Source organism: Ictalurus punctatus, chromosome 16 (genome assembly GCF_001660625.3).
Source record: "Ictalurus punctatus breed USDA103 chromosome 16, Coco_2.0, whole genome shotgun sequence".
Classification (NCBI taxonomy): Eukaryota; Metazoa; Chordata; class Actinopteri; order Siluriformes; family Ictaluridae; genus Ictalurus; species Ictalurus punctatus.
Genome location: NC_030431.2, coordinates 14427658 through 14448082, shown reverse-complemented (window position 1 = coordinate 14448082; position 20425 = coordinate 14427658). Strand labels below are relative to the sequence as shown.

Below are 20425 nucleotides of genomic sequence, written 5' to 3'. Positions count from 1 at the left end.
GTCACTGTTGATGCATATTTATGCATCAGAATAAAATGTATCTGATGAAACTAAAAAAAACCTAGCTCTTATAAGATAATAAATAATGCATAATAACCATAACAGATAATGGTGTTGGCCTTATTTTTAATATCCTTTGCCATAAGGATTTAAGCATAGACATTCACAGGCACACAAAAATTAAAGTCATCCCTTAAAACCTGAGAGAGAACACTGGTAAGATACCTCAACAGATTGTAAACAAACAATGATAAAAACATACCTTTTTTTAAAATGAAGGGTCTTCCTCATTTATGAGGATTTAATATTATAAGTAGGGATGCATCAATACCAATATAAGTGTCATGTATCGGTCCAGTACCGTGCTCAGAGTTCATTGCTCCAATACTAAAAGTTGATACCATGTGATTCTACGTGAGGTAAGCCGAGTGTAGAGATGACACAAAATGACAGTGTATTTCACGATTAATGGCAATCAAAGCAAAAGCAGGCTGCAAACTGTGCTCTGGGAAAATATCGACAGGAGAAACTAAAGAATAGTCCTACAATACAAGTAACCTTATAAAATATCTTAAACCTAAAACTCAGCATGAGGACTTCATAGCTAGCAGCAGATGGCAGCACCCAATATAAACAGAGCTAAATAAACTGTTCCATTATGAACGTGATACCTTAAAGGGGTCATGACATAAGAAATCTAATTTTCCTTGATCTTTTGACATAGGTCATTGTACCATTAAATCGTCCTGGAGGTTTTATAGCTTAATACGTCCTCCTCAATACAAAAAGAGCATTCATTTAACCAAGCTCCAAAAACGGCTCATTTGGATGTGGCAGGATTTGTGACATCACACAGGAAAACACATTTGCATATGACTGCCCCAAAAGCAAGACATCGACATCTAATTTTACATCATCGCACCGTTGGCCCTGCCCACTGACGCTCAGTCGCTGAAAACAGTTTCGCACGTTTATGGCAGGGGGAGTTGATAATTAATCCATAGGCAAAGATCTTAGCCAATCATAGCAGTGGGTGGTTACACTGAAGTTAAAGGACAGAGACAGAGTGGAAAAGGGTAATAAATTATTACTTTTGTGCAAACAAAACTTTACTAATATTATAATTACACCTCAGGGGAAATAATCAAATAAAAACATCTCATGACTCCTTTAATACTACAGTATGTTAGTCATTTTGGAATCAATATCACCAAATCACATGTACTCATATTCTTATTTGGTCTGAAAAAAAAAATTGTATTGTTCCATCCCTATTTATAACTTTATGACCTTATGATCACCATTTAACAGGAAATTTCCCATTTATACAGGAACCGCAGGGAGAGTGCATATTAATAATTATACATGTTTGTCTGATTACACATGCCGTAATTAGGGCCTCGTGCCACATGTAGATAACATTTGCAGAAGTGTTACTCTAAATGTGCACAAATCTTGCATCAGATGTTGCAATTCCAGTGTGTTGCCTACTTTCTAAACCTACATGTGTATATACTGTATTACTGTAAAGAGTGTCTAAAATAAGGTTCTAAAAAGACCAGGTAAGATGACTAACCTACTGACCTACTGTCTGTGTGTGGTAATGCAGCAGTCCTTCTTTACAAAATGAGAACATCATTTCAGTGACAGATGAACATTATAATACACACCAGACTGTTTTTTTTTTCAGGAAATGTAAGCTATATTACGCACAGACTGACCTCACTCATATTCAAATGAACTGTAAGTATTCCACTGTATACATCTGTACAGGTACAGTAAATCAAATATCACATGATTTTTTGCACTTTTGTTGATTATTTAAAAAGAAGAATTCATTGCAAGAACTCCATTTTTTTTTACAAGGAAAGCTGACATGACACGGACATCTCAACTCACACATTTCAATACCGAGTAAAACCATCCATGTACTATTATTTTTTTTTAACGATCAAGTGACTTTTTGCTTTTCTTTGACATTTAAAAAAAATTAAGAGCTCACTATATTTACCAGCTAGTGACAGAACCCTATCTTGTGCAGTCTCATTCTCATGGGACAGACTCATAGTCCAAATCTATTTTCTAGCCCAACCCCTGGAGGAAAAAAAGTTCAAACCAAACAATAACAATAATAACGGTTTGTTTCTAATAATGAGACTTTGAGTCTGTCTTTGTGTTATGCCGAGAGGAGCTGATGCAGTGGTTGTTGTCTCTAGCGTCAAAACTTGAGATAAAAGAGAATGAGTGTGAGCAGTTGGCAGACAGAGCTGGATGGAGAAAGTGCAGCGCTGTTCACATCGTGGATCGCTCCTGGGCCTGTGGAAAGAGAGAGAAAGCGCACATTCTGAGCTCTTACACCATCCCTATGTGCCTGAGGTTCTCTAGCTTATGTGTGTGTGTGTGTGTGAGTACCTGAGTAAGTAATGTATGAAACTGTTCACATTCAATAAAAATAAACAAATAAATATTAATAATAATTATCATCATCATCAAAACCAGACAGGAGCCTTGTTTAAATCAACATTTATTTAAATCTCTGCTACTATTATTTAAAGTAAAAATCCACCCTGAATGACCAGTGAATTAATCTTAATTAAGGTCTAAGATTTACTTTGTAATTAAATTCTCTATTGACTTGTTAGTTTAGACTATAGATGGGATGATAGCACTTTTTCTTTTCTGATACTGACACTGAAATCAGCTGATACTGATACCCATCCAATATAGTTTTCTCTTAAAAACTACTACTCTTTAAAATTCTTTTTTATAAACTGAAGAACTTCACAGTTAAACTCTTTCACACACAAAAAAAAACACTTACGTTGTAAATATAATTAATATGATGAATTATAAAGTATAAATATTATAATAAAATGGATCTATCATTTTTGGCTGGTATTGTCCCGGTAATGATACTGAGTATCAGATCGGAGTCACCTCTATAGTTTGACATGTTGGTCTATTTTCATTTTGCAAACAGTTACCTACATTAAAATGCTGTTCGACTACCTGCTGACTGTATGTGAGTGGGATTTTAGCCCTTGCTTCATCTCTCCACACAGTGAGTGATATAGCAGTGCTTTAGTTCTTCCAGCCTGCCCATCCCTCTAACCCCATATTTAAAATCGTTAATCCCCCCCCCCCCTATTAAACACCACTGTAACTCCACAAGCAATGACCAGCAATAGATAACTGATAACTTCTCCCATGAATAATGAAAACACAGAATTAACCAACAAACTAGCACCCGAGTCACAAAACACATCAGAATTATTTTTATATAAACATATTTAATGTGTTTCATGGTGGAATTTTTCTTTTAAATAAAGTATGTCTTAATGAAACTTTGGAATTATAAGGTTTTATCTGCCTTTTTTTCACAATGTGTTATTTACTTTTTAATAAATTTTGCAGTAAATTTAGTAAGTTTTACACAAAAATACAAAATGCTTAAAAAATATAAAATATTTTAAAGTTAGAAAGTTATACCAGCTTTGACATTATTTAGGGTGAAAATGTTTTGGCTTAATGTCTTAAAATCACAAAATTCTCTCCTAGAAGTTATCTTAAATGTTTAATTAACACACAGGTCAAATGATATGCTTAGCAGTTGTGACTTTTCTCACACATTTGAAACATTAGTAGATTACATTAGTTTATGTGTTAATATAATTTGCCTTAGTGAAACCAAGCAATGAATGGAGCTAAATGGATTTATATTACTAAATACGTTCGCTTACCGTACAGGATTATGCTTGCATTTGTGATTCCCAGCGTGTTCATGGCCACACACGTGTAGTTTCCATAGTCCTCTTCAGACACGTTGAAAAATATCAACATGGACTGTTTACCTTTGTTTTCTATTTTGACTCCATTGAGTCCATTGAGAAGGCTGCAATGAACAAGGTCAGGTTAATAATGCAGATTCCCATTTTAGTTAATGAAGTAATAAACAGAAAAGGTATTATCTTGGGTTTGAAACTAGTACAGCATTTCTAGCTAACTGGAGATTACATTTTCAGGTCTTTCAGTCAGTCGGTACACTGTTCATAATGAGCTCTCACTTGGACACTGCCAGCTCAGAGTTTTTGAACACAACTTTTGGATGCTAGACTGTTAGTATAAACTGTAAGACAAATGTATCCAGATCTCCCTTTTCCAGTTAGATCTACTGTAGATCGCCTCAACCGAAATCGAAATTTCTACACTTACATATTACTTATATTTTCTAATTCTGAAGTATTTAACTTGAACACATTTATAAGTTTAACCAAAAATGTTAAAAAAAAAAAAAAGCTTCAGTAACCACCAGTGTATTTTGTTAATATGCCTGTACTAAACCCTTTTCAGATCTAATGTGATATGTATGAGTGTGAACAATGCAATGCTATTTCTCCATTACAATTATTTAAATGTGCTTATTTTATTGTGTGCATCTTCTGTATTTCCTTCTTTCTTGCTTGCTCATTGCTTTGGTTTAAACAGCATTTCCTTCCTATATATTACAGATACATTCTTGAAATTTCTTCATTGAGAATTAGACTTGCTGCTATTCACCCACACATCTCAAAACTTACATTTAAAATGGGTAACAACAGTTACAGGGAGATTACAGTAGATTCACATTTTTATTTTAAAAACAATGACCTGTCTAGATTATCACATAACAATTGCCTATGCAGTCCACTGTGGTAGAAAAGCATATACCTTCATGCACTTAATCAAGTAAGATTAAAACCTAATCCTCCACTAAAACTATTCTTACATAAATTTTGTTTATTTTTATTTTAAAAAAGCCACTGCTGCTTGACACATTTTACACAACTAAGGACTGTGATGGATCTTGTTTAAAACTGAAGTGTTAACGATAGGCCTCCATTTTGCAATCCAATTGCTCTATATTTACATTCTCATTCCTCAGTATTTTCTTCAGAAACTCACCCTAAGTGCACTTATTCTTATGTACTATGCACACACATACATCTCACATGTATATAAATACTCGCTGGTCAGCTGTACATCAGCACATTCATGTGGCAGCAGTGCATTGCATAAAATCATGCAGATACACAATAAGAGTTTCAGTTAATGTTCACATCAGTATTGGAAAAAAAAAGTAACCTGGCCTTTTTCAAATCTTCACCTGTCTAGTTTCGGTCAGTCTGTGCCACATACTTTTATTGTCCTCCGATCTCTCTCTGGTCTGCTCGCTCTCTCTCTCTCTCTCTCTCTCTCTCTCTCTATCTCTCTCTCTCTCTATATATATATATATATATATATATATATATATAAACACACACACACACACACACTCACACACATCAATCAGCCATAACATTAACACCACTGACAGGTGACGTGAATGCCATTTATTATCTCATTACAATGGCACCTGTTAAAGGGTGAGATGTATTAGGCAGCAAGTAAACAGACAGTTCTCAGAGTTTATGTGTTGGAAGCAGGAAAATGGGCAAGTGTAAAAATCTGAGCCACCTTGACAAGGGCCGAATTGTAATGGCTAGATGACTGGGTCAGAGCAACTCCAAAACCGCAGGTCTTGTGGTGTGTTCCCAGTATGCAGTGGTTAGTACCTACCAAAAGTTGTCGAACGGAGGACAACCAGTAAACCAGCAACCAGGGTCATGGGTGCACAAGGTTCATTGATGCATGTGGGGAAGGGGAAAAAAGGCTAGCCTGTCTGGTCTGATGCCACAGAAGTGTTACTGTAGCACAAATTGCTGAAAAAGTGCATGCTGGCTATGATACACAGTGCATCGCAGCTTCCTGCGTATGGGGCAGAGTAGCCTCAGACCGATCAGGGTGTCCATGCTGACCCCTGTCCACTGCCGAAAGCGGATAATGTGCCCTTCCACACTGCAAAAATTGTTCAGGAACATGAGGAACATGACAAAGAGTTCAAGGTCTTCACTTGGACTTCAAATTCCTCAGATCTCAATTCGACCGAGCATCTGTGGGATGTGCTGGACAAACAAGTCCAATCCATGGAGGCCCTACCTCACAACTTACAGGACTTAAAGGATCTGCTGCTAACGTCTTGGTGCCAGATACCAGAGCACACTTCCAGAAGTCTGGTGGAGTCCATGCCTCAACAGGTCAGAGCTGCTTTGGTAGCAAGAGGGGGACCTACATAATATTAGGCAGGTGGTTTTAATGTTTAATGTGGTAGCTGATTGATGTGTGCAAGCAAAATCACAATTTTCACAATCTATTTTAAAGTAGGAATTCAGTGCAATGCTCAAACACAGAATAATATTTAAATATATGCTAGTTTTTCACATTCTCAGCATCTCAACATCCTTGTCAGCCTTCCTATGGTACAAACCAACTATTATCTCTACAATTTTCTTTATTGTTATATTGCAGTGTCTGCTTTTCTCTCTATATACAGTATCTCACAAAAGTGAGTACACCCCTCACATTTTTGTAAATATTTGATAATATCTTTTCATGTGACAACACTGAAGCAATTACACTTTGCTACAATGTAAAGTAGTGAGTGTACAGCTTGTATAACAGTGTACATTTGCTGTCCCCTAAAAATAACTCAACACACAGCCATTAATGTCTAAACCGCTGGCAACAAAAGTGAATACACCCCTAAGTGAAAATGTCCAAATTGGGCCCAAAGTGTCAATATTTTGTGTGGCCACCATTATTTTCAAGCACTGCCTTAACCCTCTTGGGCATGGAATTCACCAGAGCTTCACAGGTTGCCAATGGAGTCCTCTTCCACTCCTCCATGACGACATCACGTAGCTGGTAGATGTTAGAGACCTTGTGCTCCTCCACCTTCCATTTGATGATGCCCCAGAGATGCTCAATAGGGTTTAGGTCTGGAGACATGCTTGGCCAGTCCATCACCTTCACCCTCAGCTTCAGGTGTGTTTGGGGTCGTTCTCATGCTGGAATACTGCCCTGCGGCCCAGCCTCCGAAGGGAGGGGATCATACTCTGCTTCAGTATGTCACAGTTCATGTTGGCATTCATGGTTCCCTCAATGAACTGTAGCTCCCCAGTGCTGGCAGCACTCATGCAGACCATGACACTCCCACCACCATGCTTTACTGTAGGCAAGACACACTTGTCTTTGTACTCCATACCTGGTTGCCGCCACACACGCTTGACACCATCTGAACCAAATAAGTTTATCTTGTTCTCATCAGACCACTGGACATGGTTCAGGTAATCCATGTCCTTAGTCTGCTTGTCGTCAGCAAACTGTTAGCGGGCTTTCTTGTGCATCATTCAATTCAATTCAATTTTATTTGTATAGCGCTTTTTACAATAGACATTGTCTCAAAGCAGCTTTACAGAAATATCAGCACGGTATACAGATATTAAAGGTGTGAATTTATCCCAACTGAGCAAGCCACTGAGTGGCGACGGTGGCAAGGAAAAACTCCCTAAGATGTTTTAAGAGGAAGAAACCTTGAGAGGAACCCGACTCAGAAGGGAACCCATCCTCATCTGGGTAACAACAGATATTGTGAAAAAGTTCATTATGGATTTATATGAAGTCTGTATGGCGTTAAGAGCAGCCGTAGTCCCAGCAGTCTGGAATTAAAGAAGATTTGAGCTCCATCCAGAGGCAGAAAGGATCTGGATCTCTAGTATCTCCATAAATTCGTGTGGGGCTCGGCGAAAGGAGAGAGGGAGAAAGTAGAACAGAATCTAGTCAGGGTAGGCTTGAGTAAACAAATACGTTTTAAGCTTAGACTTAAACACTGAGACTGTGTCTGAGTCCCGAACACTAATAGGAAGACTGTTCCATAACTGTGGGGCCCTATAAGAGAAAGCTCTTCCCCCTGCTGTAGCCTTCACTATTCGAGGTACCGTCAGATAGCCTGCATCTTTTGATCTAAGTAGGCGTGGCGGATCATATAAAACCAAAAGGTCGCTTAGATATTGTGGCGCGAGACCATTTAGTGCTTTATAGGTTAATAAGAGTATTTTATAATTAATGCGAGATTTTACTGGGAGCCAATGCAGTATTGATAATATCGGTGTGATATGGTCGTATCTTCTAGTTCTAGTTAGGACTCTAGCAGCTGCATTCTGGACTAATTGGAGCTTATTTATATTCCTACTGGAACATCCAGACAGTATGGCATTACAATAATCTAATCTAGAGGTGACGAATGCATGAACTAGTATTTCCGCATCATGTAGTGACAATATGTTTCTTATTTTAGAAATATTTCTGAGATGAAAGAAGGCTATCCTAGTAATATTATCTACATGAGCATCAAATGATAGGCTGGAGTCAATAATCACTCCAAGGTCTTTAACTGCTGCACATGATGAAACAGAAAGACCATCCAGAGTAACCATGTGATCAGAAAGAATACTTCTAGCTACACGTGGGCCTAATAAAAGTATTTCTGTTTTATCAGAATTAAGCAGAAGGAAGTTAATTAACATCCAATGTCTAATGTCCTTTACACAATCCTCAACTTTACTAAGCTTATGTCTGTCCTCTGGCTTCGCTGAAACATACAACTGTGTATCATCAGCATAACAGTGGAAGCTAATTCCATGTTTACGAATAATTTGACCTAGGGGTAGCATATATAAAGTAAAGAGCAGTGGGCCTAAAACAGAACCCTGTGGAACTCCAAAAGTAACCTCAGTACGCATGGAGAATTCACCATTTACATCTACGAACTGATAACGATCGGTGAGATAAGACCTGAGCCAGGAGAGGACTGTTCCCTTAATACCAACAACATTTTCTAATCTGTCAAGGAGAATAGTGTGATCTATAGTATCAAATGCTGCACTAAGGTCGAGTAACACAAGCAGCGAGACACAACCCTGATCGTAAGTCAGTAGAAGGTCATTTACTACTTTAACTAACGCTGTCTCTGTGCTATGATGAGGTCTAAATCCTGACTGATATATTTCATGAATGTTATTCCTATCTAAGTACGAGCATAACTGCTTTGCTACAACCTTTTCTAAAATCTTAGAGATGAAGGGGAGATTTGATATTGGTCTATAGTTGGACAATTGAGACGGGTCAAGATCAGGTTTTTTAATCAAGGGTTTAATAACTGCTAATTTAAGTGATTTAGGTACATAGCCAGTGCTTAGGGAAGAATTGATTATATTTAGAAGTGGCTCAATTACTACTGGACCAATCTGTTTAAACAACTTTAGAAGAGGCTTCCTTCTGGGATGACAGTCATGGAGACCAATTTGATGCAGTGTGCGGCGTATGGTCTGAGCACTGACAGGCTGACCCCCCACCCCTTCAACCTCTGCAGCAATGCTGGCAGCACTCAGACGTCTATTTCCCAAAGACAACCTCTGGATATGACGCTGAGCACGTTCACTCAACTTCTTTGGTCGACCATGGTGAGGTCTGTTCTGAGTGGAACCTGTCCTGTTAAACCGCTGTATGGTCTTGGCCACTGTGCTGCAGCTCAGTGTCAGGGCTTTGGCAATCTTCTTATAGCCTAGGCCATCTTTATGTAGAGCAACAATTCTTTTTTTCAGATCCTCAGAGAGTTCTTTGTCATGAGGTGCCATGTTGAACTTCCAGTGACCAGTATGAGGGTGTGTGAGAGCGATGACACCAAATTTAACACACCTGCTCCCCATTCACACCTGAGACATTGTAACACTAAACAAGTCACATGACAACGGGGAGGGAAAATGGCTAATTGGGCCCAATTTGGACATTTTCACTTAGGAGTGTACTCACTTTTTTTGCCAGCGGTTTAGACATTAATGGCTGTGTGTTGAGTTATTTTGAAGGGACAACAAATTTACACTGTTACACAAGCAGTACACTCAATACTTTACATTGTAGCAAAGTGTCATTTCTTAAGTGTTACATGAAAAGATATAATCAAATATTTACAAAATTGTGAGGGGTGTACTCACTTTTGTGAGATACTGTACATGTTTATCTTGTACAATTGGATGCAAGTCCATTGTAACACTGCTGCTAAAACCAGAATAAAGCAAGTGTTCAACTCAATTCCCTGAAGGTTAAACCCAAATCTCTACAGCCGTGTTCTGGAACACCAACAGATCCACAAAGGTGCTGCTTTGATTATGTGTGTCCTTGTTAGCTGTTAACTGTGAAGTGCTATGAACATTGTGTTGCAAAACCATCATTTTAAAATAGAAAACGTACCGCCTCTCTTCTTTGTACCACTGAAAGTCAGCAAGAGGAACAGCTGATGCTTCACACTGCAGCACTCCTCTCTGTCCAACAGCAGTCCCTGTACTGCGAGCTTGTGAAATGACCGGAGGATCTGTGGGGTGAATGCACTAGACTAATGATGATCATAAACGACTATGTCAGTGTTATTGAATGTGCAGGCATTTCTTTCATATCAGTGGGACTGACAGTAGACTTACAGTTTACTGTGACTTGTACCGTCCTCACATCCGGGGGTGAGATGTCATTTGAAGAGATGCACTCATATGATCCGGACTGTTCTTTGGTGATTGAAGTCATCTCAACATACTCGCCCTCACTGATGAATCTACGACCTGCGATAAAATTTCAAAACACCACTTAAAATGTGAAGTTGAATAGACTACTATAACTTGAATGATCTGCTTTGAAACATAAATAACAAATAAAAGTGGTGCATATAATTGGCAATGGTAAATTAAAGTATTCATAACATTGCACAGCATTTGTACTACACAACCAAACCAGGTTGTGATAATTCCAGCATTTTGACTTCATTATCAATATCAGATTTAGTATTGTGATTCTCTATACCAAAATGACACTTTGCACAAAAATAAAAAATTAATGAAAAAATGCTGAACACTTTGCATTTTGCATTTAACGCCAATCTGTGTTTGATATTTCATCACGGGCCTTCATAATTAGTCTACATAAAATTCTGATGATTAATTTTTGATTGTAAAGAAGCAAACTGAGTGTCACAAACTTCATGAGTGTCTATAATGGAAAACTAGTTAATCACATTGCTGAAGTAAACTCAATAAAACATCTAAGGCTGCCAAATCTATGTTGAGGCTGTGATGTTTGTCAGCTACTGTAAATTTTCTACAGTATGCTCATGGTGGCTGTTCCCTTCCAAAAGGAACTCAACCTTTCGTGAGCTTCAAGCTGTGGGAGGCACCCTCGTGCGCGACCGGTATCTGAAGCATGTGTAACATCATGCCTATTTATAGGCCTGCCATGATCGGGTTATGTGGCAATTAAGTGCGTCGCGTGATATAAAAATGGCAGAGTGAACAGAGCCATCAGCCTTATTATCTTCAGTGAGACTGCATGTAAGTCATTTTGTAATGCTCACAAAAAGACTTCATTTCCTCTCTCTCATTTCTGTCTCTTTACTTTTCTGTCACTTTAAAAATAGGGAAAAGTATGAGTGAGAGAGAATTCAGGAAGTGTGTCACGCCTTGCTCCTGTTTCATCATGGGAGGGCAGGGGGGCTGGACACACTTTCTGTGTGAAGTGTCTAGGAATGGAAGATGCCAGGGCAGCCCTCGAGAGGTCTGACTGTGAGCAATGTGAATGCCTTATAATTAGACAGCTCCGCTCACTCTTTTGGTTTCTTTTGGTTTGGTTTCAGAAGGTTTCAGCCTTCTGGCACAGGTCCGGGGGATCCCGTATAGATCTGGAAAAGGAGCCGGAGACGAGCACTGCTCCCTCTCTCTTGCTCTGTCTTCTGTGTCCGGCTCTCTGCCGGATTTTGGAGCTCACGTCACAACTCCTCCTTCCGCTATGGAAAACCAAAAAAATAAATAAATAAACCCTCGCTGACTCTGAGGAGCCAGAAGTTTTACCATCCAGGCCATTTAAGGGCACCTCGACATTGGTGGGCAAGGCCTATGTGGCAGCGGGTCTCACTTGTGGGTGACTGCATACAATGGTAGTGTTGCAGGGCTACCAAGCAGACCTGCTGAGACCTCCTTTCCCATTGTGCCGTTTGCCTGGACATCCACGTGTGGAGCCCAAGGCAGCGCTAGTGTAAGAGAGGCACAGAAAGGGAGTGTGGTGGCTCGTCTCCCCCTACGGAGAGCCAGGGGGATCAGGTGGACACAGTCACAGCCTACTAATAGGCCTGATCTAAAAATGATCATAAAGGCCAAGCAGACAAAGAAGGAGCGGTCCTGAAGGGCCGCAGAGGGATGTATCAGGGGATATACGGTTGTTAGAGCAATTAGCCCCCATTACTACATTAGGGCCTCCCCTAGCCAAGGCTGTCCCAAAGTTTCAGTGTTCTCTGGTCAACGAGCTGTCACAGGGCAACAAAAATCTGATGCTTTCCCTCCAACAGAATGTGGAAAAGTTAACATCACTAAAAGACCATCTGGCAGTGTGGAAAATACTGCCAAATGTGCCTCCATGGGTTATGTCTACTGTGGAAAAGGTTTACCAGGTCCAGTTCAGAGCTCGACCCCCCTGGTTCTGAGGTGTGCTCACCACAGCAACCAGCACAGAGAAGAGCCTGACATTAGCGCAGGTAGTAAGATCCCTCTTGGACAAAGGGGCCATAGAACATGTACCCAATTCCCTAAGGGAGGGAGGTTTTTACAGCCTTTATTTCCTGGTCCACAACAAAGATAGGAGTATGCGGCCAGTTTTAGATCTGTATCATCTGAATTGTACTCTTCGGACATACAGGTTCAAGATGCTGACGCTCAAAATTATCCTTCCACAAATTCAGTTTGAGGACTGGTTTGTGACGACAGATCTAAAAGACGCATATTTTCAAATAGAAATATCGCCCTGTCACAGGAAGTTCCTGATGTTTGCATTTGGATGCAATACATACCAATATTGGGTTCTTCCCTTCGGGTTGGCATTATCCCCTCACACCTTCACCATGTGCATGGATGCCATTCAGGGCATCCGTGTACTAAACTACCTAGTTAATTCTAGCACAGACCAAGGAACTGGCGATTCAACATTGAGATGTTGTTCTTGCCCACATGAGGGGCTTGGGGCTCAGGTTGAACCTCAATAAAAGTATGCTTTCTCCAATGCACAGGACAACTTTTCTAGAGGTTATATGGGATTTGACAATATAGGCATTTCTATCCCCAACATGCATAGGGTCAATCCTATCAACATTGAGCAAGACAAAGCTGGATCTTGGAATCTGGCAGCAGCAGCCAATGTCATACCATTGGGCCTATTGCACGAGACCATTTCAATGGTAGCTGAAAAGTTGGGGGTTTCGACCGAGGACGAAACCTGAGAGTAATCAGTGTCACGTGGCAATGCCTACATAGTCTGAGAATTTGGAGGTGTCTCCAGTTTCTAGCCTTGGGTCACACTCTAAGGGAATCTCCTTATCGCAAGATGGTAATAACAAATGCCTCCCTCATGGGCTGGGGCTCAGTCTTAGACGGCTGTCCGGCTCACAGTCTCTGGAGCGGCTCTCATCTGGAGTGGCATATAAATCACCTAGAAATGTGGGACATAATTCTAGCACTGAAATTCTTTCTTCCTCAATTGAGAGCTCACCATGTGTTAGTTCTGACAGACAACACAGTAGTGGTGTCATATATCAACCATGAGGGAGGGTTACGTTCATGCCCCCTGTTCAGGCAGGCACAACTAAATTCTTCTCTGGGCGCAGGGAAAGTTATTGTCAGCGAGTTCAATGTACATTTCGGCAAACCGGAATGACAGAGCAGACATTGTGTCGAGGCAGGGGCTGAGGCCCAGGGATTGGCGGCTCCATCCACAAGTGGTGGAGTCCATATGGTGGAGATTCTGCCAAGCGAAAGTGGATGTATTCACCTCCGAGGAGACAACACGTTGCCCTCTGTGGTTTGCCCTCACTCCTGCCTCAAAACTGGGGCTGGACGCCATAGTGCACATGTGGCTGAGGGCACTTCTGTATGCTCCCCCCAAATCACGCAGTTCACTCAAGTTCTAGCGAGAGTTCGCCAAGACTATCTATGGTGCTGGTAGCTGGAGAGCTGATTTATCACCCTCGGTCGGAACTATGGAATCCGTGTATCTGGCCCCTGAGGGGCACCAACTCATAGATTCTGGTCTCGCAACTGAGGTTGTAGGGACCATGTTGAATGCTAGAGCACCATCCATGAGGAAATTGTATGTGTTCAAGTGGTGACTTTTTGTCTCATGGTGTGAGGAACGTCAGGTAGACCTAGTAAAGTGCGCAATAGCTACAGTCTTACAAGGACGTTTCTCAGTGAGGTTGGCTACTTCTACAATCAGGGTCTATGTGACCGCCATTTTGGTCAGCCATGCCCCTATTGATGGAGCCTCTGTAGGACAGCATTCTCTAACATTGAGGTGTATGCATGGTGTCAGGTGACTGAGGCCCATCTGCAGCCCACGCATAACTTCTTGGGACCTTTCTGTGGTTCTGGAAGGTCTGTTGGGTGCCCCAATTAAGCCACTAGAGTCAGCCTCAGTGAAACGTCTGACTGTAAAGGTAGCTCTTCTGCTGGTCCTGACATCTCTCAAGCGAGTACAAGATCTACAAACTCTCTCTGTTGTCCCTTCCTGCCTTGACTTTGCCCCTGGATTAGCCAAGGCCTTCCTATATCCTAGGCAGGATTATATTCCTAAAGTGCCTACGTCTGCTGACCAGCCAGTAGTGTTGCAGGCTTTCTGCCATCCTCTGTTCCTCACACCGGAACAAGAGAAATTGCACCTACTGTGTCCATTAAGGGCTGTCTGTACTTACATACACTGCTCCGGCAAGTGGCGTAAGTTGGAAGTGCTGCTGGTCCGCTCTGGCGGAGACAGTAGAAGTGATGCTGTGTTGAAGCAGCGCATCTCTAATTGTATAGTGGAAGCAGTCTCTATCGCTTATGAGGCGCACGGTCTTGCTATGCCACTTGTCATAAGGGCTCATTCCACTAGGGGGGTCACCTCCTCGAAGGCTTTGTCCAAAGGGGTACCCTTCCAGGAGGTGTGTGATTTTGTCTTTCACTTAGATTTGGTCCTGTTATTACTACTACTCTGAAGGCTTGATAGGTAGCTGATAATATAATAGAATGGCCTTATATATACTATTCATCCACACTGTTATGGAATAAACACAATTTCCTGTCTTGTGCACAACCATTTACATATACTGCTTGGAGAGTTGAAAGCATGTTTACATTTAATGTTTCAGGTCTGTGTAATTTCTTAGAGTGAAAAGGAAATTCACTCTCCATAATTTGTTATATCTTTGACTGAGATAAGCTATGAAAACCTATGGGGTTCCCTGAGATAACCAAATTAGTTCACATCCAATGACTAAATGGTATAAACGCTATATGCCTCATTCATCCAAATGGGGCATAATTTCATATATTTATGGTATCTTGTCAGATGAGTCTTGCTCTACATTAACTATACAGGGGTGTACTCACTTAGAGTAGGTTTAGACATTAATGGCTGTCTGTTGAATTATTTTGAGAGGACACAAATTTACACTGTTATACAAGCTGTACACTCACTATTTTACATTGTAGCAAAGTGTAATTTCTTCAGTGCTGTCACATAAAAAGATATAATCAAATATTTACAAAAATGTGAGGGGTGTACTCACCTTTGTGAGATACTGTATATGGGAAAGAGCATTCAGTTGGATTTGATTTAATCCTAACTGGAATACTATTTGGCCTAACTTAAACACAACCTAGAATAATCTAGCTCATCAACTAATTCATTTAAAATGCATACTAATATTCTAAATATATGTGTGCAACAATTATTGGCACCTTTTTGGTCAATACTTTGTGCTACCTCCCTTTGCCAAGATAACAGCTCTGAGTCTCATAATGCCTGATGAGGTTGGAGAATAAATGGCAAAGGATCTGAGACCATTCCTCCATACAGAATCTGCCTAGATCCTTCAAATTTCAAGGTCCACATTGGTGGACTTCAATTCACCCCACAGGCTTTCTATGGGTTTCAATTCAGGGGACTGGGATGGCCATGGCAGGACCTTGATTTTGTGGTCAGTAAACCATTTTTTTGTTGATTTTTATGTATGTTTTGGATCATTGTCCTGCTGGAAGATCCAACCATGGTCAATTTTAAGCCTTCTGGTTGAGGCAGTCAGGTTTTCATTTAATGTCTGTTGATATTTGATAGATTCCATGATGCCATATATCCTAACAAAATGTCCAGGTCCTCTGGCAGAAAAACAGCCCCATGCAACTTTTGCAGTTCTCCAGCTGTGATCCTTGGAGATTTTTTGGCCACTTGAACAATTCTCTTCACAGTGCTTTGAGACAATATAGACACAAGTCCAATACTAAGTTGATTCATAATATTCCATTTGACTGGAAATTCTTAATTATTGCCCTGATAGTGCAAATAGGCATTTTTCAATGCTTGTGCTATTTTCTTATAGCCACTTCCCGTTTTGTGAACCTCAACAACCTTTAGCCGCACATCACAGCTATATTCCATGGTCTTACCCATTGTTATGAATGATTAAGGGAATTTGGACTATGTTACCTCATATTTATACTTCTGTGAAACAGGAAGTCATGGTTGAACAATTTCCTGTTCCTTGTCACCCAAGTGTACTAAAAAATTTAAAATATCAATTGGAATATACTTCAAATATATATTTCTCGTAGGAATTCATAAGGGTTCCAATAATTCTGGCACACATATATTTATTTATTTTTTTAAAAAAAAATAAACCTGTGTTATGTTGGCAATTATTTGATATCCATGAGAGCAGAGTATTTTTCTGAACTGTTTGAACAAAATATCAAAAGTTTAACAATGAAGGCACTTTTTAACAGCCTTCTTTGCTCATATTTAACAAGGGTGACAATATTAGTGGAGGGCACTGTATAAATATGCTTAGGTAACAAACCACTGATGTGATTAATAAAGCCAAGCCAGCTACATTAAGGAAATGGACAAGGATTGCATTGGTTCTGAAGGACCTAACCAGTAATGACTGAAATGTATTCCCTTTTTAACACACCCTGTAGGCTATACTTTATTTTTTCCATTTGCTGTCATGTCTTTTTCTGACTTCTGTTACTGTAATCTGTGTTCATCTTTTGACATTCTCTGTGATTCTTATGTAACAAGATAACAATTAATAAAAAAATGATCATGCACAAAAAATGAAAAGAAAAAAACAACAACCTAATGTCAGTCTTTAAGCTTGTCTTTTAAACATGTTGAAGGTGTGAAACTTGTTTTATTTATTTGTGCACTTGCTGCTAGAGGGTTGTGTCTGGCTCATCTGAATCCCATTAGCATGCACAATTTTATTCGCCTATACGCAGAATGCAATGTCAGATTAGTGTTGGTCAGGTTAAAGACAGCATCAAAAGTATTGAACGTTATATAATCAAACGGTTTCTTACATTATAGTACTGAGCAGGTACTGAACTTTTAATATCTTGTAATTCTGTTTGAGACCGTTTCACCTTCAATAACACATTACCTATCCCCAGGCAGAGCAAATGTCAACACACAGCAACATTTTTACATTAAAAATCTCTCATTAAATCACCAATAAATTCTCTCTCTCTCTCTCTCTCTCTCTCTCTCTCTCTCTTTCTCTCTCTCTCTATCTCTCCCGCCCTCATTTTAAAGGTTGAACAGCGTATGTAAGTTGTTATTTCTACTCCCATAATACCATGGCCTTGGGGATGGTGTGAAATAGCAGGGTAATTATGCTTATCTAACCAAATTACTCATTTCTGTAATTTTGGGCTGACATGAAATAGTGGGAGATGAATATAACTGTGTGATTAACTGAAGATTTCATGACTCCCAATTTTATGCAGCGTGCAGCATATTATCCTCAGACATTTACCTTTATGGCCAGTAAACGGACTGGACTAACATAATTTAAGCAAACACACTCATATTAATTACCATAGACACTTACTCTTAGAAAAAGAGTTCATTAAGGATTCTTTAGTTGGTTAATGGTTCTAGCTTTCTGCATCGATTCTACTTTAAACCTTTTCTGAAAGGGACAGTTCAGCTATACAGTTCAACAGAGAACCTTTAAGGGTTCCCTCAGAGGAACACCACAGAGAAACAAAGATATACTGCAAAGATTGGGGAGGGAAAGGGGGACTATATCCGTGCACCAGAATGGTATGTGCAGCATGGTGTCCTTGTTTCTTATGCAAAGGCTGAGAGAAAGGAAGACAAATGTGCCCCCCTTAACCAGTGGCCAAACTTTTTGGGCTAGTTTCAGGTTTTTTGTGGTGATTTTAAGCTGTAGTTGGGATGGAAATTTTGCTGAAACCTGGCAACCCTAGTTAAAGACATTAACTCTTCAGTGTGCAGTTGACACACTATCACAGGAAACACACGTACTGCACTGAACACAGATGAACAAAAGGTATCTCTAAAACTGCTAAAATCATTCTGCTAGAATGGATTCTGGATGACCGTATGTTGTTGATTCTCTGCATATTACAGTATTGCTAAAAAAAACAAAAACCCACTAGATAGTAGCCTATAGCATAAGTCAAGTGTGGTAGACTCTTGATTTTGTTTGAAATTATGTGGTTGTTAATGCCATCATGCCCCATCCAAAATCGACTGTATCAATCTGCTGCTGTTTCCACTTTTTAAAGTGAGGACATTCATATTGAGTTGGTTATTTTACAGACTTTTTCATGTATTTTTACTGCCAGTTTTAACGGATATCTGTTTTATTCTGACTATCATTTTTTTTTTGTTGTTTCCTAACATCATGTGTTTATAACAAGGTTATAACCAAATCACACCATCACACCATCACAGCTGTTAAATTGCAACTGTAAAATGCTGGGAAAATTGCAACAAGGCTGTACAGGTCTTTCAACTAAAATGCAGTGAGAGGAACAGCTAATAACTTGTGCTGACTGTAGTGTGAAAAATGTCTGCTTGCTAAAAGGACTACACAGGGACCACTGAACTGTTTACACTTCTATACAGTGCAGACATTAAATAACTAAACAGGGGCATTATTTGTTCTTGTGTTTCTGTACTCTAATATAGTTGACCTGAAATAAGACAATGACTATGGGATTAAAGTGCAGAATGTCTGCTTAAATTCCAAAGTGTTTACATCTATATTAAGAGGACCATCTGGGAATAATTTAATTGCATCATATGTACTGGATCGCAAATCCTTTGCCTGAAGACTGTGACCCAAAAATGTCATGAAATCCCCTCGCACTAGCACTGTAGCACGCAGCTCAAAGCGTGAGCGCACACTTCTGGGTTTCAGTCACATTGACTTTACTTTTGACGCGTGTGTTTTGTGGTTCATTTCCAGTGTCCACCCTTGTATCTTATAGGATGTATCCCTCACGTGTTATCATTAGTCTCAGCTGTTCTGTGTTCACCCCTGATTACGTTTAGTATTTAAACCCCTCGTGTCCCTTTGTTCGTCGCAAAGTATTGAGTGTTATCACCATGTCAAGCCTTTGTTTCTGTGCCATAGTTTTGATCCTGTTCTCATCCTCGTTACGTGATTCTAGTTTAGCCTTGATTATGCCCGTTTGCAGATCGCCTGACCCATTGCCTGTTTTTGACTACGCTATTGATTCATGTTTTGGATTTGTCTGCCTGCCTCACTTTAATAAAGCTCTTAACTGCACTTGCATCCATCTCAACGCCTCACTACGTGAGAAAAAACATCACCACTTGCTGGATATCTTCCTTGGTGATGTTCAGCCAGGACTCTAATGAAGGAGTTATGTCTTCAATCTTGGATTCAATAATTAAAACACATCCTCAGTAAGATTTAGGTCATATTATCGACCTAACCAGACAAAAACGTTTCACTTTTTGTAGGTGCTTCCACAATACATTGAAAATCTTGATTTTTTTTTTCAGGAAGCGGAAAAGCAGATGTAAAGTACCCTTTTCACTCAGAACTACTCAGTGACAAGTCCTTTGTTAAATCACGACTCACACAGTGCTTTGATATCATGACAGTAAACATTTACATACAGATTTTTATTTGATGTTTGACAAGCACTATTGTGCTTTGTGACCATGGCTGAAAGTGAAAGACTCAGTTGCCAGGACAACCTTTGAATCACTTCAACAACTGGCAAAAGAATTGTGTTATAGACTTGCAATGGCCTGTTTATCACTCACTTCAGAGAAAAGGAATAAGAAAGGATAACTTACATAAACCCTCCTGGACAATGAGCACCATTTGTAATTTGAAAAGGCTGTTATAGAGGAGTTTAGCCATTTGCTACAATTCACTTGCACATTAACTGGCTTTTTATATCTACCCATTTAAATGGTATTATCATTTCAATCTCAATCACAACACAAATGGTCATGTTAGCCAGCATTATCTCATAGCCTTGTGTTATAATTTGTATTGTGGGGGAATCAAAAGAAAGCATAAGGCTTGTGGCAATTAAGCCCAGCAGTAGTTAATAATTGCACAATGATTATGAGGCAGGAACAGAGAGGCGGATTATAA

The 20425-nt window shown here is 39.8% G+C and overlaps 1 protein-coding gene across 2 annotated transcripts in view; it reads right to left on the bottom strand.

Annotated features, from left to right (window-relative positions):
* Positions 1 to 20425, bottom strand: part of opcml (opioid binding protein/cell adhesion molecule-like) — a 276526-nt gene that overhangs the window by 1056 nt on the left and 255045 nt on the right. For both annotated transcript variants that reach the window (XM_017489934.3, XM_017489933.3), the window contains 4 exons: positions 10392 to 10526; positions 10165 to 10285; positions 3741 to 3892; positions 1 to 2316 (listed from right to left, as the gene is read on the bottom strand). The exon at positions 1 to 2316 is cut by the window's left edge and continues 1056 nt beyond it. In XM_017489934.3, coding sequence (XP_017345423.1) covers positions 2219 to 2316; positions 3741 to 3892; positions 10165 to 10285; positions 10392 to 10526 — 506 coding nt within the window. In that variant the 3' untranslated portion in view covers positions 1 to 2218. The remainder of the gene's footprint in view (positions 2317 to 3740; positions 3893 to 10164; positions 10286 to 10391; positions 10527 to 20425) is intronic.